General features: G+C 37.9%; 1 protein-coding gene across 6 annotated transcripts; it reads right to left on the bottom strand.

The window, feature by feature from the left end:
* Window positions 1-919: 919 nt before the first annotated feature.
* Window positions 920-12,297, bottom strand: LOC149813951 (polypyrimidine tract-binding protein homolog 1-like). 6 transcript variants are annotated; one of them, XM_089992352.1, is made up of 12 exons: window positions 12,165-12,295; window positions 11,241-11,437; window positions 8,033-8,242; window positions 7,235-7,331; window positions 7,030-7,092; window positions 6,888-6,961; window positions 6,707-6,802; window positions 3,305-3,362; window positions 3,118-3,222; window positions 2,956-3,037; window positions 1,738-1,850; window positions 920-1,567 (listed from the first exon to the last, which is right to left on the bottom strand). In XM_089992352.1, the coding sequence occupies exons 4-12, from the start codon at window positions 7,253-7,255 to the stop codon at window positions 1,142-1,144; spliced, it is 1,038 nt and encodes a 345-aa protein (XP_089848478.1). In that variant the 5' UTR covers window positions 7,256-7,331; window positions 8,033-8,242; window positions 11,241-11,437; window positions 12,165-12,295; the 3' UTR covers window positions 920-1,141. The 6 variants fall into 6 exon arrangements, with proteins under 6 accessions (XP_089848478.1, XP_089848475.1, XP_089848476.1 ...); XM_089992349.1 differs by lacking the exon at window positions 7,235-7,331 and having other exon boundaries at window positions 12,165-12,297; XM_089992350.1 differs by lacking the exon at window positions 7,235-7,331 and having other exon boundaries at window positions 11,241-11,453; window positions 12,165-12,294.
* Between the last annotated feature and the right edge of the window lie 8,426 nt (window positions 12,298-20,723).

Genomic DNA, 20,723 nt, shown 5'->3' with positions numbered 1-20,723 from the left:
ACAACGACGAAGAATCTCAAAAATGCCACCAGACTGTAGCATGGTTTTCATCTTCCACCATACAATATAGCATGTTATCACGGTGGGGCCACCATCTCGTTTACATCAATAATTAGCTAAAAAAACCACCTTTGAATTTTGAATCTCAAAAAGACGAGGTCATTCTTTCTTGCTTTTTCCTTTCTCAAGGAGGTCACTTTCCTTTTTTACCTTTTTCTAAAAAGGCCTTCCTTCCAACTGGACAAGGAGCAACAGAACGGCTGACTGCCATGACCAAGCGACCACAGACTCCCATCAGAGGTGCCTCCGTAGCCGTTCATCCAAGTGATAAACGGCAACCAAATGACCACCCAACTGATAGCTTGTCATTTAGATGTGTCCCAAACCTTTTTTAGTCATTCATGTTTTAGATGAGTGGCATCTACAGCGCAACTGAAAATAAAGCAAACGTGATGGTGTTCCGCGGATGAACAGCATCCAAACCGTCAGAGGTAGCCCTGACCTGACCTCACATTATATATCAAAATGGAGATCTCTTAATTTATTTAGATCAGATGTAAAAACAGAGTTCGTGTTTAATTCACTTCACGAATATATAAGTTCTCCATTCAAAACATAAAACTTAAATTAACCTAAAAAATAACTATATTTTTTAAAAAGTGGCACCAATTTTAAAAGAGATTTTGCAAAACTGCATCGATTGATATAGAAAGTTTAATACACACTCGGGGTCGATCTAACAATAAACCCTTTTTCCCCAAGGCGTGCAGCATCGACTTTCGTCTCAGGTATCACCAGTAATCTGGTGTTCATACGGAGGAAGGTCGAATTAACAGCAACCTCAGAGTCAACACAACGTGGCTGCACATCATCATCATCTCTCTCTCTCTCAAGGAGATCAAATCGATCAAAAAGTATGTTTGGGTGCAGGCAAGCACGCGTGCTGCTTTTGAGAGAGCCCATTCTACAAACAGTCTAAAACTTAACGGACACCATTCAAGACTCATGGACATAAAATCAGAGGCCCCACAGCAGGGAACATTTCCCATTTATGGCACAAGCATGGCCCACATGAAAAAGGAAATAACAGAAACAAGAACAAATTTGACCCATCGACTACAATTTAGTGTTCTAATAAGTTTTAACCATAATATGACGATGGTGGCTGACCTGGGCGTGGTGCAGAAACAGGGCCAGCATTTAGCTGACGCCCATACATTGCAATCTGATGTGAAGTCTGATCCAGTGGCGTCCGAAAATTATTGAAGTACCCAGGGACTGGCTCAACAGGAGGACCAGGAAGAGGCCTTGAAGATGAAAATGCAGCAGCAGGGGAAGGATGGTATGGTTGACCACGGTACATATTTGCAGCAGGAATAAAAGGTGGTCTTGCAACCTGAGTGTTTGGATCCCACGCCCGTATCTGGGCATCCCGCATTTGGGAAGGTGGCACAACACTTCTCGTATATGCTGCCGGGGCCTGTGGGCTTTGAAAGCCAGGAGCCTGCTGTGGAGGCAGTATTCCAGTTTCAGGAATTGTGTAGTCTCTGCTTCTGTCATTATGGGCCTGTCAACGGAGAAAGACAAATTGAGCTTTGATTTTAGAATCCTTGGTTAATCATATGAGCGAACATAGCAAGTTTAAAGAACACATACTTTCATGATTCATCATCTTAATCCGATTATATTATAATTCTTTTTCGTTTTTCATGGTTACGACATAAAAGACATTTATACCTTTACATTGAGATCAGTATGACGAGAGTATGACAGATGAAGCTTACAATAGCCACCTTCATAGATGCAGTGTCCCTCTAAAGCCTCTTTCGCAACAGCTGCAGTTGGCACATCTGGAAGAAAGAAACATGTTTGAGAAGGGCCAACGGGTTTCAAATATTGACAAGAATCCCTAAGAAAGAGAAAAATCACCGGCGACCAAGATGACTGAATTAACCAGGGGTGCAAATAGCAATCAGGTTATATTTCAAAACAAATTGGTGCACCTCAACTCAACCGAATGAGGCAACCCTACCCAAGATTTCATAATTGATGATCAGATCTCCATCCTTGGGACAACACAGAACACGAACATAAGTCGTAGGCAAAAGGGATACCAAACTCAGGATCAAATTACTCACTAATGATCAATGAGCACTTGGGCATCACCACACCAATAAAAAACCATTGCATAACAACAATAGATGTAAAGAATAAAGTGTACAGAACAGCAAACAATCCAAAATACTTGGAGAGAACACACACAGTAGCTGCCTTTCGACAAGCAAAGATAGAATCTTAGATTTAGCTATAAAAATCAACATCATTGCAATGGATAGTGGTCTGCCTAATTCCAGCCAGGATCCAAAGCAAGCGCAAGATTCATTAGTGCAAGCAACTAATGCTACGTAGATATTTCATACACCGTAAATACTGCCCAGAGATATTAAATTGTGCTAGTGAAAGCAACAAATAATACCTGAGAAAACTAGATCTAGAAATACCAAATAACTTAAACTACAAAATAAATAAATAAAAACATAAAAAAACCAAAAATAAAAAGTTAAAACAGAAATGAAGGCAAATAACCACATTATTCTTTAAGGATCACATAAATGATGTCAAGATTTTGAATAAAACTTATGCTCCAATCGTTCATATAAGTTGCCTGGTTCAACCAGCAGCAAGTAGCCCCTATATTGTCAATAGGGGCTGCAAGATTGAAACTAATAGAGGACAGATAGATGATAGTGAAGCAAAACACGACGCATACAGCTAGCTAACCAGGATATGGAGTTCAACATTTTTTTCGAAAGGAAAAAAAAAGGAGTTTCATCCATGAAATGCAAAAGTAAAAGAGGAAGAAAAACGAATGGCAATTAAAAAACAAGAATACCTTGACAATGAGTTTGTACCAAAAAGGAAAAGGCCAAAAAACAATTCAATAATAAACATTACCTGGATATTGAATTAATGCCTGCATTCCACCATTCTTTTCAAAGATCGCTATCTTTTGGACCGTACCAAATGCAGAGAAAACCTAATGCAACACAGAATAAGCATCAAAGTAGAAGCAGACATCATGTGAATAAAGCCGACAAAAACAATGATAACTGTTACCGTATGAAGAACATCAACAGTCACAGCGTATTGCAGGTTTTCAATAGAAGCAAGAAGCACATTGCTCTCAGGTTCCTTTCTCCTTCCATCAGGGCCTACAACAGGCTGGATGATTTCACATATATAAGAATAATGCACACCTAACCACAGGACAAAAAAAATAGAACTCTTTAGAAATAAAAAATACCTGCATAGTGCCTTCAATGGCTGATGGGTTCACTGGAAGATGTGGATTTGTGTAATCCCTTTACATTCACAAAAATATGGTGATGAACTAGAGTAGCCAACTAAGGACCAGAAATTAATGTTGGATGAAAATAGCAGAATCACAACCTTAACAAAGCCAATAAATACAAGATATTTTGATGGCAGAAAGTCAAAGAAAAGACACATGCAATGCTACCCTATTGAAGAACATATTTTTGCTTGAATCAAAGTACAAATAAAACCCTGCAACTCATGATTTTGAAAACATAAACAAATAGGAGAAAGATATAAAGCTCCTCTTCCTCTCATTCTGGATCGAAGACCAAGGTACAAACATAATCACCATGCCTACTGCCAGTCAATTGCTTTTATAGGCACCACTTGCCTTCAACGTACTGTTCTCCATCTCCTCACAAGTGAAACCAGCATCACAAGAAGTGGATGTCAAGGTATTTAACTTGAAGCAACTTCAATTGGCAACTAAAGATATTGGACACAATGATGACCACATTATCATGAAAATGAAAACAAATCAAGGTGCATTGCAACTGTTGATTATACACATGGCTACTGCCTTGAACCTCAAGCAAACCTACTCCATGTTTAATGAGATGAGCTTTCTGCAAACAAAACACCATCGTCCATGCATCTAAGATGCATGACCGGCTATGTCACACTGACCCTCCACTTAGCACATGTCATGCAAAGATGTGACAACAACGGATTAGGCACCAGAAACATCACAAGGTTTCATGTTTATCAATGACCAGCATCATTGACCAAATAGAGAAGCACATTCCAGCTGGGCCACAAATAGAGGGTCAGCAGGTCTGCCTAGACACAGTCAACACTGTGTCCCTAACTTCATCTATTTCTATTTTTTTAAATACTTCATCTGTTTCTTTTTATTATGTCGGCTGTACCTTTTGTACTTGCATACTTTTTCTTTTAAATTTCGCCATTGATTACAGTACATTTCAATTTTCAACTTGAATACACACACACACACACAACATACATCATATGGCCGCGCCCCACTGTCCTAATTTTAGAAAACTATAGTGCCAAGTGTATCCATGTCAAATCTTGTACTCGTATCAATGTCTTTGACATAAATGATGGGAGGAACATCAGAAACTTTAACCCTATCAAGAAAAGCCACATAAGTTTCAATTTTTTACCCACAAAGTTGAAGCACAAAATTTCTTTCTCAATCTACCCTAACCCTTTTAGAGAGGCCAATGAAACTAAAGTTATAAATCAGCACTTTGAAGAGCATGATATCCTAACAACATGAATAAGATATTCAATGAAAGCAAGCAGACAGTATAGTATACAACATCTTCCATTTACTTGGTTCAATTCAAATATGTTTTAGAACATGCCCACAACCACACCTTTTGCATATGAAATTACCTATAGAAAAACATAGATATCACTTTCTTTGAGGTTTATTCAATTTAACAAATAAAATCCAACAGTTTTACTTTATTATGAAAGGTTGCCAGACTAGGAAGCAGAAGCAGGAAACGATAAGGAAGTGGAAGCAAGAAGTGAAGCATTTTAAAATTTATAGGAAGAGAAATGAATAAAAAAAAGGAAGTGATATGAGAAGAATTAAATGGGAATTGAAGTGGGAATTGAACATAACACAAACAAAAAACAATAATTATTCTTAATTTTCATGACTTTAGTATAAGAATTAATTTTTTATTATCAAAATCTAAAAATGATGACTACCAATTTAGAGAAAGCAGATGAGAAGTGAGTGGGAAACATGAGAGGAAGCACATAAACAACATGAAAAGAAGCACAAGAGAACATATAAGAAACATGTGGAAAGCATAGGAGAAGCGTGGGAGAATCAAGATTCTTATCAAGTTTCGGAAGCTAGGAGTATCGCACTTCTGAAGCGAGTTTCCAAGAAGTGTGCTTCCCACCCATCTAAGAAGTTTCCGGAGATTCATGACATACAATTTTAAAAATGTGATTTTTTATTTCATTCACAAACTGAGCTTGGATCTATGATTCATTTCATCCCTAAGGATGGGGCTTTCAACACGTTAGAGTTTGGTCAAACCCAAGTCTAATCTAAACTTGAAACTTTAGATCTGACATAGGATGACTCGCTCGCTCAAGGAAATGATTGGGTCATAGAGCACAGGGATTTTCTAATAAATAATAATAGAAATTTCCATAAATTAAGAAATCCAAAAAACTGGAATTCTCATAAAAATCACAGAAAATACCTGATATTTTAAATGTGGAGTCTTCCTAAAATTATCCATTTATTACACTTTTAAAAACATAATGTTTTCACATATTACCAATGCTGGTGAGTATGCCAGAAGTCCAATTTTTGTAGGAAGAATGGAAGAAATTTCATGTGTACCAGCTGTAAAGTAGGATCATAGGAAGAGAAATTACTTATGCCCTGCATGAATGCTTAATGCAGCCATCTGAATCCACATCATGTAGATCTCTTGTCGAAAATTTCCAGTTTACCTCATTCAGTATGCATCTAAAACAGGCAGACCCCCAAACCTCTTGCCTCCTCCCCAGGAACCTCTTCTCCCTAGTGAAGCTCTTATAAATCCAAGATTTGGGAGTCATTTCTTATTACAACAGACTCTGTTTAAGCCACACGATATCAAATCAGAATCATTTTCGCCATGTCAGTTTATTTTCCGACAAGGTTCTTACAAGGAAATGACTTGGACAACATGATCATCAACAACCATAACAGTAGACTGACTGCCTAAAAAGAATAAGCCTATTTAAATCCATGCTAGCTTGTTTTATTTATCTAAGCTCACGTCTGCTGTTTTTCAAGGACATTTGTTTGGAGAAGCTCTCCCAAACACCAGCAGAGGTGGTGGTGGTAATAGTAATAGTAGCAGCAGGAACAGCAGCAGCATACTAGGATAGCTAGAATGATGCCATTTGACTACAATTAGTTAGAGAAAAATCATAGGACTTTTCAATGACAGCAGAATACATTCTCTCATCCTCAAAAGCTTTGCAAAATCATTGTTCAAGACCTTCGCGGTTAACTATAAACCTCTAACAATAGCATCAATCAGAGCGATGGGCAATACTCCATTCAGACAATTTGAAGAAATAAGAGAACACAATGAGATTGGATGGCGCTAAAATGATGCTATTTGACTACAAATAGTTAGAGGAGAAAATCATGGGACTTTTTTAGGACAGCAGAATACATTATTTCATACTCAAAAGCTTTGCAAAATCATGGTCCAAAACCTATCATTTTAACTGTAAGCCTCTAACAACGATGGGATCCGAAGATAACTAATATGTCATTCAGATTATTTCAAGAAAACAGCAAAATAAGATAGAATGGCACATGATTTGGTTATACCTGCTGCGATGTGACTGAAACTTGATATTCAAATCAGTATGTGCAGAAAATGAGATGCGCAAATGGCACATGCCAACATGCTCTGGAAGCAGGTACCTGAAATTTTTAAATTCACCAGGAAAACATGAGATCTATCTATCATGTAAAATCCAATAGCTTTGAAAAGGTCCGAACATTTTACCGTGGAATGCTTCTTCCATCCAATGCATCTCTAGCTGTGGATGCTGTCTCCGCATCACTAAACTGAATCAAAGCCTGATAAGATACAACAGTAAGTAAACAGATAAGAGGTTTAGTAATGCATGGCGTTTGACTTAAGATACCTGAAAACCAGCAGCCTTTTCAAAGGTGGCAATTTTGTGTACAAAGCCAAAAGCAGAGAACACCTGCAAAATTATCCAAAAAAACTTATTTTTTTGTTTAGAAACTGGATGTAGATCATCAGAAACTGCAAGTGTCCCTGATGCATAAGCATAACATGATATAAAGATAAATCATCAACAAGTCGTGTTAAGTGCGGAAGAGCACCTGCAGGTAAGACCACGGCATTCATCTTAACACCAGAGGCATCATAACAGTGCATAGACTTAAAAAAGCAATATGACGCATGGATCTTATTTAGACACTGCCTCCAAACAAAACAAAGTAAATGAGAAAAGCAATACAGTATATAAAGCAACCAATCACAGAAAATGTACATGTGATCTTATCCAAACAACCCCAAAAAAATGTGACTGCCTATATGTCATGAAAAGTGAACCAAGAGCCCCCTTGTAAAAATCTAAGCCCAAAGAAATTTGAAGGAGTACAAGAGGAAAATGGTGCAATGTTCAATTTAAGTCAGAAATGGAATGGGAAAAGGAGAGAGACATCTGAGATTGAAAAGGTTGAAAGATTAACCTTAAAAACAGCTTCCTTACAGGTGGAGACGGTCCTACATCTTCAATTAAGCATCGCGAATGAAGGGAAGTTAGAAAAAACTAAATTAAAAACGGAAGCTGCAAGTCTTAAGAGTAGAATGACCAAACGAATGGGGGAGCAAAACAAACATGTGATTCTCCAATGCAGTAGTCTGACAATGAAGATTTCTCCATGACAAAATGGACCTGCTGATCCATGCAGAGTACGTCAACCAGAAGTCAAAGAACAAGCAAAAGATGTGCTCTACAAAATGTTTAGAGCAAAACAAATTCCCTCACAGAAGTTCTTTTCTATGTTAAAGTTGGATTAACTGATAGACCAACATGGGTAACCAATAAGACAAACAAGATCTACAGAATTATCAATATGCATCAAAATGAAATATGCTGGCCCGTAGTAGCTTACCAAGTGAATGACATCTATGCTGACATCTCCAGCTTGTACACCCTCAATAGTCACCAGCAAGACATTTCCAGCAACATCACCAGAGCTCTTATTGTTGATAATTTCTTGCCTATTTGAGTATTGAATATACACAGTTTTACCTCGCACTTGTGCAGGCTCGGATGAGGAAGCATAATAAGATACCATTGAAATTGCCTGATTCAGGTCCATCTGGAATAGGTCCACAGCACAATTTCAAATATGAGCATGGAAAAATACATAAGAACCCGTTAAAGTGCATGTTTGCTTCCAATGTGGGTCCAAGTAAACCTAGATAATATAAGGTACCCAAAAAAACACCTACAAATAAATAGCATACAGAAACTAAGAGAAAGAAAAAAGAAAGCTAAGCAACACCGCTAAGAAGATCCCAAACATGCAAAAGCCAGATCATTATATGGTCTCCCAAAAGATAAAGATGTATATTATTTATATTCTTTAATGAGGCTGGCGGCAAGCTTGGCCTATTCAAGCTCAGCTTATTAAAGAGCTTGAGCTTGTGATGGGCTGGCCAAGCCCGAGCTCATAATGAGACAGGCTCAAGCTGGCTTGTTTATATATATATATATATATATATATATATATATATATATATATATATATATATATATATATATATATATATATATATATATATATATATCGGTGTGGGGATACGGCTGGGCCGCTGAGCAACAGAGAAGGGAGAGAGAGAGAGAGAGAGAGAGATCACAGGGGGAAGAAAAGATTCATTTCATTCATCGATGCTGAGCATTTACAGGAGAGAGGCCTTTATAGGCTTAACAAGGGTGGTCCCCACTACTGGGGCGCCAAAACAGAAAAGGAGCAAAAGGTGTCAGGGGATCCCAACGGTCTCCCTGACAGCAAGGACCCGGTGCCCGAATCGTGCGCCACTAGCCCCTGCGGCGTGCTTGCCGCAGGGTGGTTATGTGTCAGAGTACGGGCATGGCAGGAGGCCACGCCTAGCTGCTTCGTGTCGGCCGCGTGCTAAGGTGCGCGGCGTGGGGATGTAACAACTATATATATATATATATATATAGGGGTGGCAATCGGGTTAGGTTGGCGAGTCAGCATACCTCAACACGAACCCGACCCGTTTATTAAACGGGTCGGCTGTGGCAAACACGAACCCGACCCATTTATTAAACGGGTAACCCGACACGGTTAACCCGTTTAATAAATGGGTTGGCGGGTTCGGGTAAGCGGGTTGGTGGGTCGGGTTGACCCGCCCGTCTAACCTGTTTATTAAATGGGTCAGCCGGGTTGGCATACCCCTAACACGAACCCGACCCGTTTAATAAACGGGTTAGGTGGGTCGACCCGTTTACGACACGAACCCGTTTAAGCCAAACCTGAACCCGGCTAAGAAGCGGGTTGGCAGGTCGTGTCAGATTTTGCCACCCCTATATATATATATATATATATATATATATTAAAAATGCAGGATTTGAGCCCAACCTATGTCACATAGACAAGAAGCAGCGCGCGCGCGAGAGAGAGAGAGAGAGAGAGAGAGAGGTCTTCACCCTAACCAGCCGGAGAAGAAGAATGAGTGGAGGAGAAGGCGAAGAAGCAACGAGATAAAGAGGTCTCCACCCTAACCAGCGGGAGAAGGAGGGGGGAGAAGACAAGAGAGAGAGAGAGAGGCAGTGGGTACCTCCTCGTTCTTCTTCGCATGAAGAGAGAGAGAGAGCAGCAGTGGCGGCTCCTTCTCGTTCTTCTTCACATCAAGATTGATAGAGAGAGAGAGAGAGATATAACAGCAGCGGCAGCTCCTCCCCCTTCTTGTTCTTCTTCACATCGAGAAAGAGAGAGAGGCGGTGGGAATGAGAAGGGGATTACAAAGAACCCCATTCCCTTAAAAATAAAAAGAAAAAAATTTAAACACCACCCTGTTTTAAAATATATATATTTTACCCTTTTTGAAAAAGGAAAGACACATTTTGGAGATTTTAAAATGAAACAAACATCCCTCAACCCCCCCCCACCCCCACCACCACCACCCACCCACCCACGCACGCATATCTACATATATAGCCATGTCCCTGTACACATTTTTTTAATTTTCCGTGTCGTACCATCCATACCCACACCTGTACCCATGTGACATAGGCCCCAACCTTTTTCCAAGCCACACATCCCAACCAACTACTCTATACTATATGACATAAGTGGTATGTATATGTGTGCATAAATATATCCCAACATGCCCAGTCAAGTTAAGCCGAGACGAGCACCCAATCTTAACGCTCAAGCTTGTTTAACCATCATGAGTGGCTTATGGCTTGGCTTGCTGAGCTCAATTTGCAAGATCAAATCAGCTCTTGACCAGTCAAGCCGAGCCGAGTCACAAGCTGTTCATGTCATTTCCCAGCCAGCTTTAGACTATCATAATATTATAAAATTTATTACTGATTTGTGGTGTTTCTAGGGACAAAATAATCTATAAAGGAGCTTGTACAGGATATCATAAACTACAAAAGTAGCACTTATCTTTTATCTGCATCTATAGTTTGACTTTGATCTCAAGCCATGGACTGATTATAAACAATTGTCTAAAAGAATATGTTTCAAAATGAGATATTCCCATCTTCAACACGTTGTGCTTCTTCTGTTCTTACCAAGAAAATGTGTCAATAGGCATACAATAATTATGGAGGGTCTAGACTGCAGCATCGGGAAACAGGCCATTCATTATTGTGTAATGAGTATTGGTATTGCTTGGTATCACTGTAGCCATCAAGCATATCTGGGATCTTTCCTTGGATGATGATATTGTTCCAATGCATACTTAGTAGGCTTTGAAGATGATGTACCCGGCAGATTGCCTTGTTAATTCGGTGTAGAAAACAAACGTGTCAGGCAGTCACTTAGACAAAACTGGGAGAGAGCTTTTTTCTGGCGATCCAAAGCAATTGAATATATGTTAATGTGAAAGTTTTCCTAGATTAAATGAAATTTTGGAGGTTCGTTTGTCAAAATTGAGAAGCAGACTACACCTCCGACGAGACTTTCTGTATAGTTCCAGTTGTGGCTTGTACTGAGCATATAACAAAACCCAGGATATTTCCTTCAAAAATACATCTAATCTTATTTGGCAATTCTGAACTTCATAAACACAAACTGCAATATTTTGACCAAATATAACAAGTTGAAGAAAGAAACTCACAAATTCGACGAAAGCTTGGTTCCGGTTGGCGCCGACGTTGCACTTAGTGTTGACAATCTTCCCAAACGGCTTGCACAACTCAACAAGCTCTTCTTCAGTGCACTCCCATGGAAGATTCCGGAGGTGCAGCACTTTAGAAGGGGTCTGAGTATATCGAAACTGAGGCTGTCCAGAAGAAGAAGACATCTCGATTCCCCCTGGAAAGAAACAGACCTATAACAAGACAATACCGGAGATATCTGGATTTGAGACATAGTTGCAGGTGCGAAGAATTGAACCAACAGATCACAGTAACAACAGCAGAAACAATAACAATTAAAGGAAGCCAATACATAAACGAGATTAGTAGTAGAAATTTGTGGATCTCTATCAATGACTGCTAAAGATTTCCTAAAATGTACGTACATAAACTAGGGTTTAATGATCCAACCGTAAACATAACCCTGGAAAAACAAATCCAATTCACACGTCTCTGTTTAATGCAGGCTCCAAAGAGGGAAGGAGATGGACGGAAAATCCTACGTTAAGGTGCCAGGATAAAGCGTGCCTCAAAACCAGCAGGGGATGCCGGCATCGGAACTAAATGAGAGAGGCGAACGACAGCATCTTGCTAGAATCCAGCGTGTCTTAACCCGAACTGAGAGAGAAAGAGAGATAGATAGGTCTACAGAGTTCTTCTTGTTCTACAATGTCATTAACGTTAGGGCGTGCCGAGAGCAGGTGCGGAGAGAGAGAGATCCGTGTGTCCTACAACCCGATTAGGGATTTAGGGTTAGCGCGTGCCGAGAGAGAAAGACGCGTGTTCTTCAACCTGATTAGGGTTAGGGCATTCTCGGAGAGAGAGAGAGAGGGTACCTTAGATCACGCAATCCGCGTGTTCTACAACCTCATTAGGGTTAGAGCATACTTAGAGAGAGAGAGTACCTTAGATCAGGCGAGGGGAGATGAAGCTGAGACGAGGCCGACTGGCATAATTTGGGCTTTCAGTTGTGGACGAGAACGCAAGGCTGAATATCTCTCTCTCTCTCTCTCTCTCTCTCTCTCTCTGTGAAGCGTGTGTGAATGTCGCCTTGTCGGATCTTATAGCGTCGGAAGCGGGTCGGGTACGAGTAAAATCCAGTATTTTCCGCAGATAAGATCTTATTTTGACGAGACCCGCCTTTACGTGTCCTGAGAACTCTTGTTTGAAGCTTTTTTATCGTTTAGCGACCCTTTCTTATTGTAGTGTAGTCAGCTAGCGGCTTTTAAAGTTGTGTCCTGTAAGTGTCGAGGCTTGATTATTTGTGAGGCTGGTTGAGGAGTTTAAGGCGAGGGTGATATTTGTCCTAGTTCTGTTTTAAGAGGCGGTTGTTGCAAGTCCTACCGTTGTCTCTGTGGGTGGTGGTGGTGGTAATGTGGAATGGTGATATGATGTGGTGATCTATGTGGTAGTTTGGACATGTATGGTGATCTAGGATGGGATGGATGGCGTTTAATTTTGGGTTGTGATGAATACATAAATGGTGTTATGTTGATTTACATATATATGGTATGTATGGATGGCAGAGTGTTGATCTATGGATGGCATTGTGTTGATCTACATATGTATGGTGATTTATGCATGTGGAATATGGGATAGATTGTGTGTCACGTTTGTGTGTGGGAAGGTCATGGATACATGGATGATGGTGTGTTAATATACATATGTATGTGTATAGGATGTGACGTGTACATGGGTGTTTAATTTACCATAAGACATTAATGAAAAAAGGGTGATGATGGGTGTTGTGATGGTATGTCATGTATATATAAGCATAATCGCACAAAACTCAAATACAAATTGATCACCGACTAATTTTAGACACGCACCATTGATATGTTGTATTACCTCAACCACAAAGAGATCACCGAATTATTTGAGTTACACATTGTTGTCATGTTATATCACCTCAACCTCAAACCGAGCACCAAATAATAAGAGACGCACACCGGCAAAGCAACTTGCAGGGTAGATCTGCATGTGTGGTATAGAATCAAAAGAGAAAGGTTAAGAAGAGTAGAAGCTCTTCTTCTTTTTTTTTAGGTTGTATGTGGTCCGAGTATACAAAACTTACTGGAAAAAAAAAAGATAAAAGGAATTGTAGGAAAGTCGTACAACTTCGATATTTATTTGCTTTTGAACTATTGTATGCTTTCTTGTTTCTGGTTTTCTTTGTTGTTGTTTTGGTCGTGTATGCATTTATTAAAGTATTTTAAAAGGGTTTAAAAAAAATCACCATTTTTCGGGTTATAAAAATTAGAGTGTTACATGCAAATATATACTTATATTCGTAAAACCAAACACACAAATATATATATATATATATATATATATATAAATGAACGTGAGCATCTATTTTACTTAATTTGAATCATGCATTAAAATCTCACAAATACCAGAATTAGTACAAATTTACCCTACCCCAAAATATGTGACGTTATATGATGAATAAAAAATCTCAAAATTATCTATGAGGATTTTTCCTCTAAAGTTTGCGATGAAAGATGTATTCACTATCATATGTGAACATTAGCAAGGATGTGCAAGTGCCTTGGTTTTCGTGCCATTAGCACAAAAATGCATGCACATGTCGCACCATAATGTGTACCCAACGTCAGTGGCGGCGAAACAAGCCATGACGAGAGGTGGCAATGGATTCGACGAAGCAAGTAGGGGAATAGAGCGGGAGAGGGCAACATTGGTTGTCCGGTCACTGTGTTCTCATAGTGAGGAGGAGAACAACAGACGATGGTGGCGTCACTGGGGGCTATTGGCTCTGATCAGTCCCTCAGCAGAATAAAGAAGGGATGGTGGTGGTGATCAACCAAGGGAGAGGTGGCTCGGGTGGCCACGGCAGTGGCTTTCGACTCACTTGGAAGAGAGAAGCAGAGTGATGTTGGAGGGTGAGAACCAAGAGAGGGTTTGAGAGAAAATAACGAGAGATGGGGGTTTTACAATGTGTGAAATGAAAATTAAGGGGGGGGGGACCAACTTTTTGGTTTGAAAATAGGAAAGACTTTGAAAATGCGTGGGATGGAGGTTTTGGTTTTAAATTTTGAGAGGTGGATTTGGTTTTGGTGAGACTCATCCAGGTCTCATCCACTACAAGAAAAATGTTATTTAGCGACAGAAATTTATGATGAAAATAATCCATCACAAAGTTACGACGAATTAGCGAAAAAAAAACTATTCATCCCTAAAATTGGAATTAGTTGCAGAATTAGCGACGAAAAAATTCTATTGCAAACGCCGTCGCAAATTTATGATGGAGTAGCGACGGAAAAAATCTGTCTCACACTACATTGCAACTTTGCGATGGATGAACGATACTGCTTTTTTGTCATTACTCCATCGCAAATTGGCGACAACTTTTGCGACAGATTTTTTTTGTCGCTAATCTGTCGCTAAATATAATGTAAAACCCTAATGCGAGCCCCCTTTCTTTTTCCTTTCTGTTTCATTCATTGCACACCCCCGCCCTTTCTCTCGCCCCGTTGCTCGCCCTCCCTTCTCCCATCTTCTGCATCACCCTGTACGCCTCAAGGCGTTGCTCATCCTGCATCACTAGCCCCACCACCCACCACATCCTTCGCACAGTTCTGCCTCACCGTTGAGCCTGTGTGCCCCTTGTTCGCACGCCCCTACGCTCCCTCCACTCCAACGCCATGCACCTCAATGTGCAGCCATCTTGCTATTATGCCGCTCACCCTACCCCTGCCACACGCCGCACGCCATGCCCGTTGCAACGTCGTGTGCTTCACGCGCGGCCGTCCCTGCAAGTGTTGCAATCTCCCACCTCCACGCGCGCCGCACAGCCTTCGTTGTGCACCTCAATGTGTGGCCATCTTCGCGTTATGCGCTCTCCATGCATGCAACCTGTGCGCACTGCCGTGCCAACTCCTTCCCCCTCCCACGTGGGCTTTCATGAGCACCCCGTGCAACCCTGTCGCACTCAACGCGCTTCTGTCTGTGCCTCTTACTCGTCTGTCGACGCATCCGCCTTTTCCCCCAGGTACGTCTCCTCCCTTCCCTTCTTCTTTCACCTCATCTCTCTCTCTCTCTCTCTCTCTCTCTCTGCCCTTTGTCACCCAGCGGGTCGACAGATTTCTTTGAAAAAATCTACTTCCTATCGGCAGGTTGTGGGATCACTTATGTATCTTAGTATCACAGAGCCAGGCATATCTCATGCCGTGCACACTGTGAGTCAATTTCAGCATGCCTCCACTTCAGTTCATATGAGTGTTGTACTTCGTATTGTCACATACATAAATGGTACAATAAACAAGGGAGTATTTCTTTTTTCGTCTTCAAACTTAGAATTGATTGCATATACTGACTCTGATTTGGGAGGTAACCCAAATAACCGTCACTTCACTACTGGTTTTTGTATTTTTCTATGTGAATCACTGATCTCATGGAGATGCAAGAAACAACAGAATGTATCTCTTAATATTTCAATTTCAATTTAAGACTACAATAATTCTAGATTAATGAGAATTTCTATCTTTTTGTTTAGAATAGAATGTATGAGCATATAATTGCACTTTTAAATTCTTGTAATTGTTTGTGACATTTTATTTTATTTTATTTCTTTAAAAAGCACTATGGGATAGCACAAATGACACGTGTCACATTCTAATAAAAGGTAATTAATCCTAAGTAAATGGTTCACATTTATAGTCATAGTCAGAATGTGAACAATACTTAGGTTTTTTATCTTTTATGAAATAAAATTTGACCTACACTTCAGGTCATTTATGAAAATCATTATATTTTTTAAAAATATCTTTTCTTCTTTTATCAGAATTCAAAGTAAAGATTAAATCAAGATATATTTCTGGCCATAGCCCTTGATATATTGAAATTTAATCTTGCCTTAAATTCTATAAAAGCATAAAAAAATAATGTTATTCTTTCTTGGAATTCAAATAAGGATTAATTTAAAATATATTTGTGACCATAGTCATGAGTATATTAAAATTTAAATCTCATTTCAATTCTATTAAAGAATACAATTTGCTTTTTAATTTTATTCTTTCTTGGAATTCAATTGAGGATTAATTTAAAATATATTTGTGACTATAGTCATGAGTATATTAAAATGTAAATCTCATTTCAATTCTATTAGAGAATAAAATATATTTTTTAAAATTCTAATTTTAAACAAATTCTCTCAATACATTCATCATTTTGCATCATTATTTGCCATCTTTTCAAATTATTTTCAAAATTCCAAGTGATTTTGAAATAAATTTTCAAAAATATAGTTTTCATTTCCAAAATTTAAAACCGTTTTCAAATTCCATTCACAAATGCAAATTTATCTCTTTATTTCAAAATTCGACTCAACTTTAAATCTGATTTCAAATTCCAAATTTCAACCCATATTCCTGAATTTCATATTTATAACTTTTAATTTAATTTCAATTTCAAATATTCAATTATTTACTTCTTTTTCCAAGAATTCAAACTTTGAATTCTACCTTCTATCTCAAATTCAATTATGAATTTTATTTCAATATCCCATCAAAGTTTGAAATTCACTTCAAAATTCCAATTTAATTTCCAAGTTCAATTCTGATTTTAAATATTGAATTGAATTTCAAAATCAATTCAAAGTTTCAATTTTGAAATCTAATTCAATTTTCAAATTCAATTCTGATTTCAAATATTGAATTGAATTTCAAAATCAATTGAAAGTTTCAATTTCAAAATCTAATTCAATTTCCAAATTCAATTCTGATTTCAAACATCGAATCAAAAATCTCAATTTCAAATCAAAAATCGATTTCAAGTTCCATTTCAATTTCAAAACTTTCAAATCCAAATGCTAAATTCAAAATTCTTTATTTCTCTTCAAAAATCTCAAATTCTCATTTTCAAATTCAATTCTGAAGTTTACTTCAATTCTCAATTCAATTATAAATCAAATATTTGAAATTTATTTCAAAATCTCATCTTAAATTCAATTTCAAAAATCGATTTCTAATTCAATTTCAATCTCAACTTTTGAATTCCAACTTCAAAATCCAATTTCAAAGTTTACTTTTAGATTCTAAATTCTCATTTTAATTTCAATTTCAATTCTAAGTCTAATTTCAAAATTTTATTTTCAAATTCCAAATTCAAAGTTCGAATTCAATATCAATTTTAATTTCAAATTCAAATTTCAAGATCAATTATGATTTCAAAACTTAGAATTGATTTCTAATCTTGATTTTCAATTCAAAAATCAACTCAAATTTGATTTTTAGTCAATTTCAGATTTCAAAGCTCTTAAATTCAGAATCCAATTTCCAAATCCTCAACTGCAGAGAGGATTTTAGTTTCAACTTTTAAAATTTCAAACTTTCAATTTCCTTTTCAAATCTCAAAATTCACTTCAAATCCAAGATTTGGATTCAAAATTTCAATCTTTTTCAAAACAAATTCAATTTCTAAACCATTTTTAAAGGATATTTTTTCAAACCTATTTCAAAATCACTTAGAAAATTCAAATTTATGTAATATCTTCAAAACGCATACATTACAACACAAGCATGACTCTTTGTGCATTTTAGATTTCAGAATAATCATTTAGATAAATTTAGGTAAGGCAAAAGGCATTGAAATTCGATCATTGGTTCAATTACCCCTGATAAAGGCGCCAGGAACGGTTGAACCTCGTACCGATGAGCGAATCATGACTTTCTATTTTCTCGCGAAATTTCAAAACGGAGGCAAGTAAATTTCAAAATCTATCTTTCTTTCAAATAGGTCAAGCGAGACCTTGCAAAGGGTTTTTCTCATTCTCTCTTCTTTATTTTTTCTCTCAAAAGAAGAAAAAGGAAGGAAAAAAGAGAAAAAAATTGCAACGATCAAAGGTTTGGCGACCAAGATGGGACTCATCTTCATTTGATCGAATTAATGCATTTGCCTTGTTTAAATTTGACTGAGTTATTATTCTTCAAATGTCAGCTTCATTTTTCATGTAGCCTTAGAGACCAATAATCATACCCAGATGATATTAATGCATATAAGATTAAGTATGGTTTGGTAGGACCATATGGAGGAGATCTATTCATGCTCACTTAGACTTAGGTCTGAAATACAACTCTCCTCAATCTAGGAATTGAATACAAACATTGTATGCTAGTCTGTGCTTCTTTATGATTTTCAAAATTATATCTCTTTAGGACTTTGCATTAGAGTCATCTGATGTTCTTGCATGTTGAGCATATTTTCAAAAACATCCCCACCTATATTGTCCTGGTCTTCACATTGCTAGGCTGTCTCACTAAACCATAGTTTGGGAAAGAGCCCTATAATTAGATCACTTATTTGGGTTAATACCCCCCTGCCACGTACTAAGGGCCATAGTCTTAAGTATACCGGCAGGCACTCAAGGTTGTTGGGAAAACCATTAGCCTTAGAATCAGAGAAATTTTTTATGTCACGTACTTCGAGCTTTGGCTTGAGTATATCGACATATCTCGATTGGAATCAGATGATCTAAGCCTTTTTCAAATATTGCATTTAGAGTCAGCTTTTAGGAAATATTGTTATGTGCATCATTGTTTGTATAGCTTTGCTTCTTTTTGTGGATATTATCTTGTAACTCTCATTTACTTCACCTTTTCAAAACCCTAGATATTTATTTCAAAAATTTCTCTATTTCTCAAATCCAGGTATGTATTGCTCTTTCTTTATTTCTTCAGAATAATTTTCTTAAACCCTGGATATTTTTCAAGATTTCCCTACATTTCTCAAAATTCAGTTGTATATTTCCACTTATCTTCTTCAGAATAATTTCCTTAAACCCTGAATATTTTTTTCAAGACTTCCTTATATTTTTCAAGATTCAGGTGTATATTCCTCTTTTCTTATTTCTTCAAAATAATTTTCTTAAACCCTGGATATTTTTCAAGGTTTTCCTATATTTCTCAAAATCTAGGTGTATATTTCTCTTTCCATATTTCTTCAGAATTATTTTTCTAAAAACCTAGATATTTGTTTTGAAGTCTTCTTCTATTTTTCAAAGTCTAGACGTATATTTTCTATTTTTCCTTATTTCTTCATAACTATTTTTCCCAAACCCTGAAAATCATTTTTTAAAACTCTCCTTAGATTTTCAAAACTCCAGGTGTATTTTCTTTTCTTCTTTTGATTTCTTCAATTTCTCTGATCCTGCATGCAATCTTTCAAATATTCAAATATTGCCATCTATTTTCAGCTTTCTTCATATCTTCTAGTATATCTCCAAGATTCTATTCAAAATTTCTATTTTCTCGCATAATCTCTTTTGTCAAGCGATATCCTTTTAAAATCGTCAACCTATCTCATCATTCTTTATCGCAAGATTGTTGCCTTCAAAATTCTTTTTTTATTTCCTTAGTCTAAACCACCCCCTTTATTCTACAGAGGAAACATTGACATTGTGATATGGGAAGAAGACAGTACAGCGGTACAGAAGAAATGGACTCTCCAAGATCGGCCAGAGGTCAGGATCAGACGGGCGACAATGACATTGATCCCACCATGTACGATTTATTTCAAAAGATGATGATCAAGATGCAATCAGATCTAGCCAAGGCAGGTTCAGAAAAGAAACCATCCAAGAAGAAATCCAAGGGAAATCTCATGAGAGAGCCTGTCAAAGTTACCAAGAAAAGGATTCAGCTTGACAGCAGTTCAGAAGGGACATATTCAGCAAAAGGAAACTCAGAGCAAGAGCAGCCTGCATTTTTTCAAAATCCCCTATATCAGTCTAAGAAAATCATTGAGGAGCATGAACCAATGAACAAACCTAAGTTTCAAATCCCGATGGAAGATCCAATCCAGCTGCAATTGAGAGATATAACCTGCATGGTCAAAGATATGCAGGCTCGGGACAAAGGCAAGAGAATCTATACCAACGAGGATTTCTATGACGGCCTAAAAGGGAATGACAATCTGGAGGACCTTCCTCATAAATTCATTAAATTTGATGAAACCGGCAATCCCAAGGCTCATTTGGTCATGTTCTTCGTAGAATGCAACCGATTTAAGAGGGACAACAGAGTCATATTTATATATTTTTTGCGCAGTCTTGAAGGTGCTGCGACAAGATGGTATGTTGAGCACGTCAACCCGATCGAACTACGAGAGTTCGACAAAGTTATTCATTAAAAGGTTCTTGTTCAATACTGAGACACTACCAACCCTCAATAGAGATTTCATTCATAGGTAGAGATCTACCTGCAACAAGATGAGGGATCCGATATCAGAGGGGCATGCATTGTCAATGATCCTGAATAATTTCTGCCAACCTCTAAAGGGCCTGATCTCTATCTCCCCATCACGATCCTTTGTCGAATTAATAGAACGAGCCGAATGGCTCGAAATGGGGATGAAAAATAGAGTCTATGAGGGCATTACCATTGTAAGAAGCAGTCAAGATGCGAAAAAGAAAACTTCACTTTTTCTGCCAATTCCTTCAACAACAA

This window comes from Nuphar pumila, chromosome 16, assembly GCF_984573655.1.
Source record: "Nuphar pumila chromosome 16, dmNupPumi1.hap1.1, whole genome shotgun sequence".
Classification (NCBI taxonomy): Eukaryota; Viridiplantae; Streptophyta; class Magnoliopsida; order Nymphaeales; family Nymphaeaceae; genus Nuphar; species Nuphar pumila.
This window is presented reverse-complemented; position numbering and strand designations above follow the sequence as displayed.

Excerpts from the sequence above, each read along its gene's own strand:
- LOC149813951 (XM_089992349.1), bottom strand. The coding sequence starts at position 11,426 with ATGTCTTCTTCTTCTGGACAGCCTCAGTTTCGATATACTCAGACCCCT. Across the intron at positions 3,363-6,706 it reads TTTCAGTCACATCGCAGCAG|GGATTACACAAATCCACATC; the intron begins GTATAACCAAAT and ends GTGAATGTAAAG. Across the intron at positions 1,851-2,955 it reads GGCATTAATTCAATATCCAG|ATGTGCCAACTGCAGCTGTT; the intron begins GTAATGTTTATT and ends TCTTTCTTCCAG.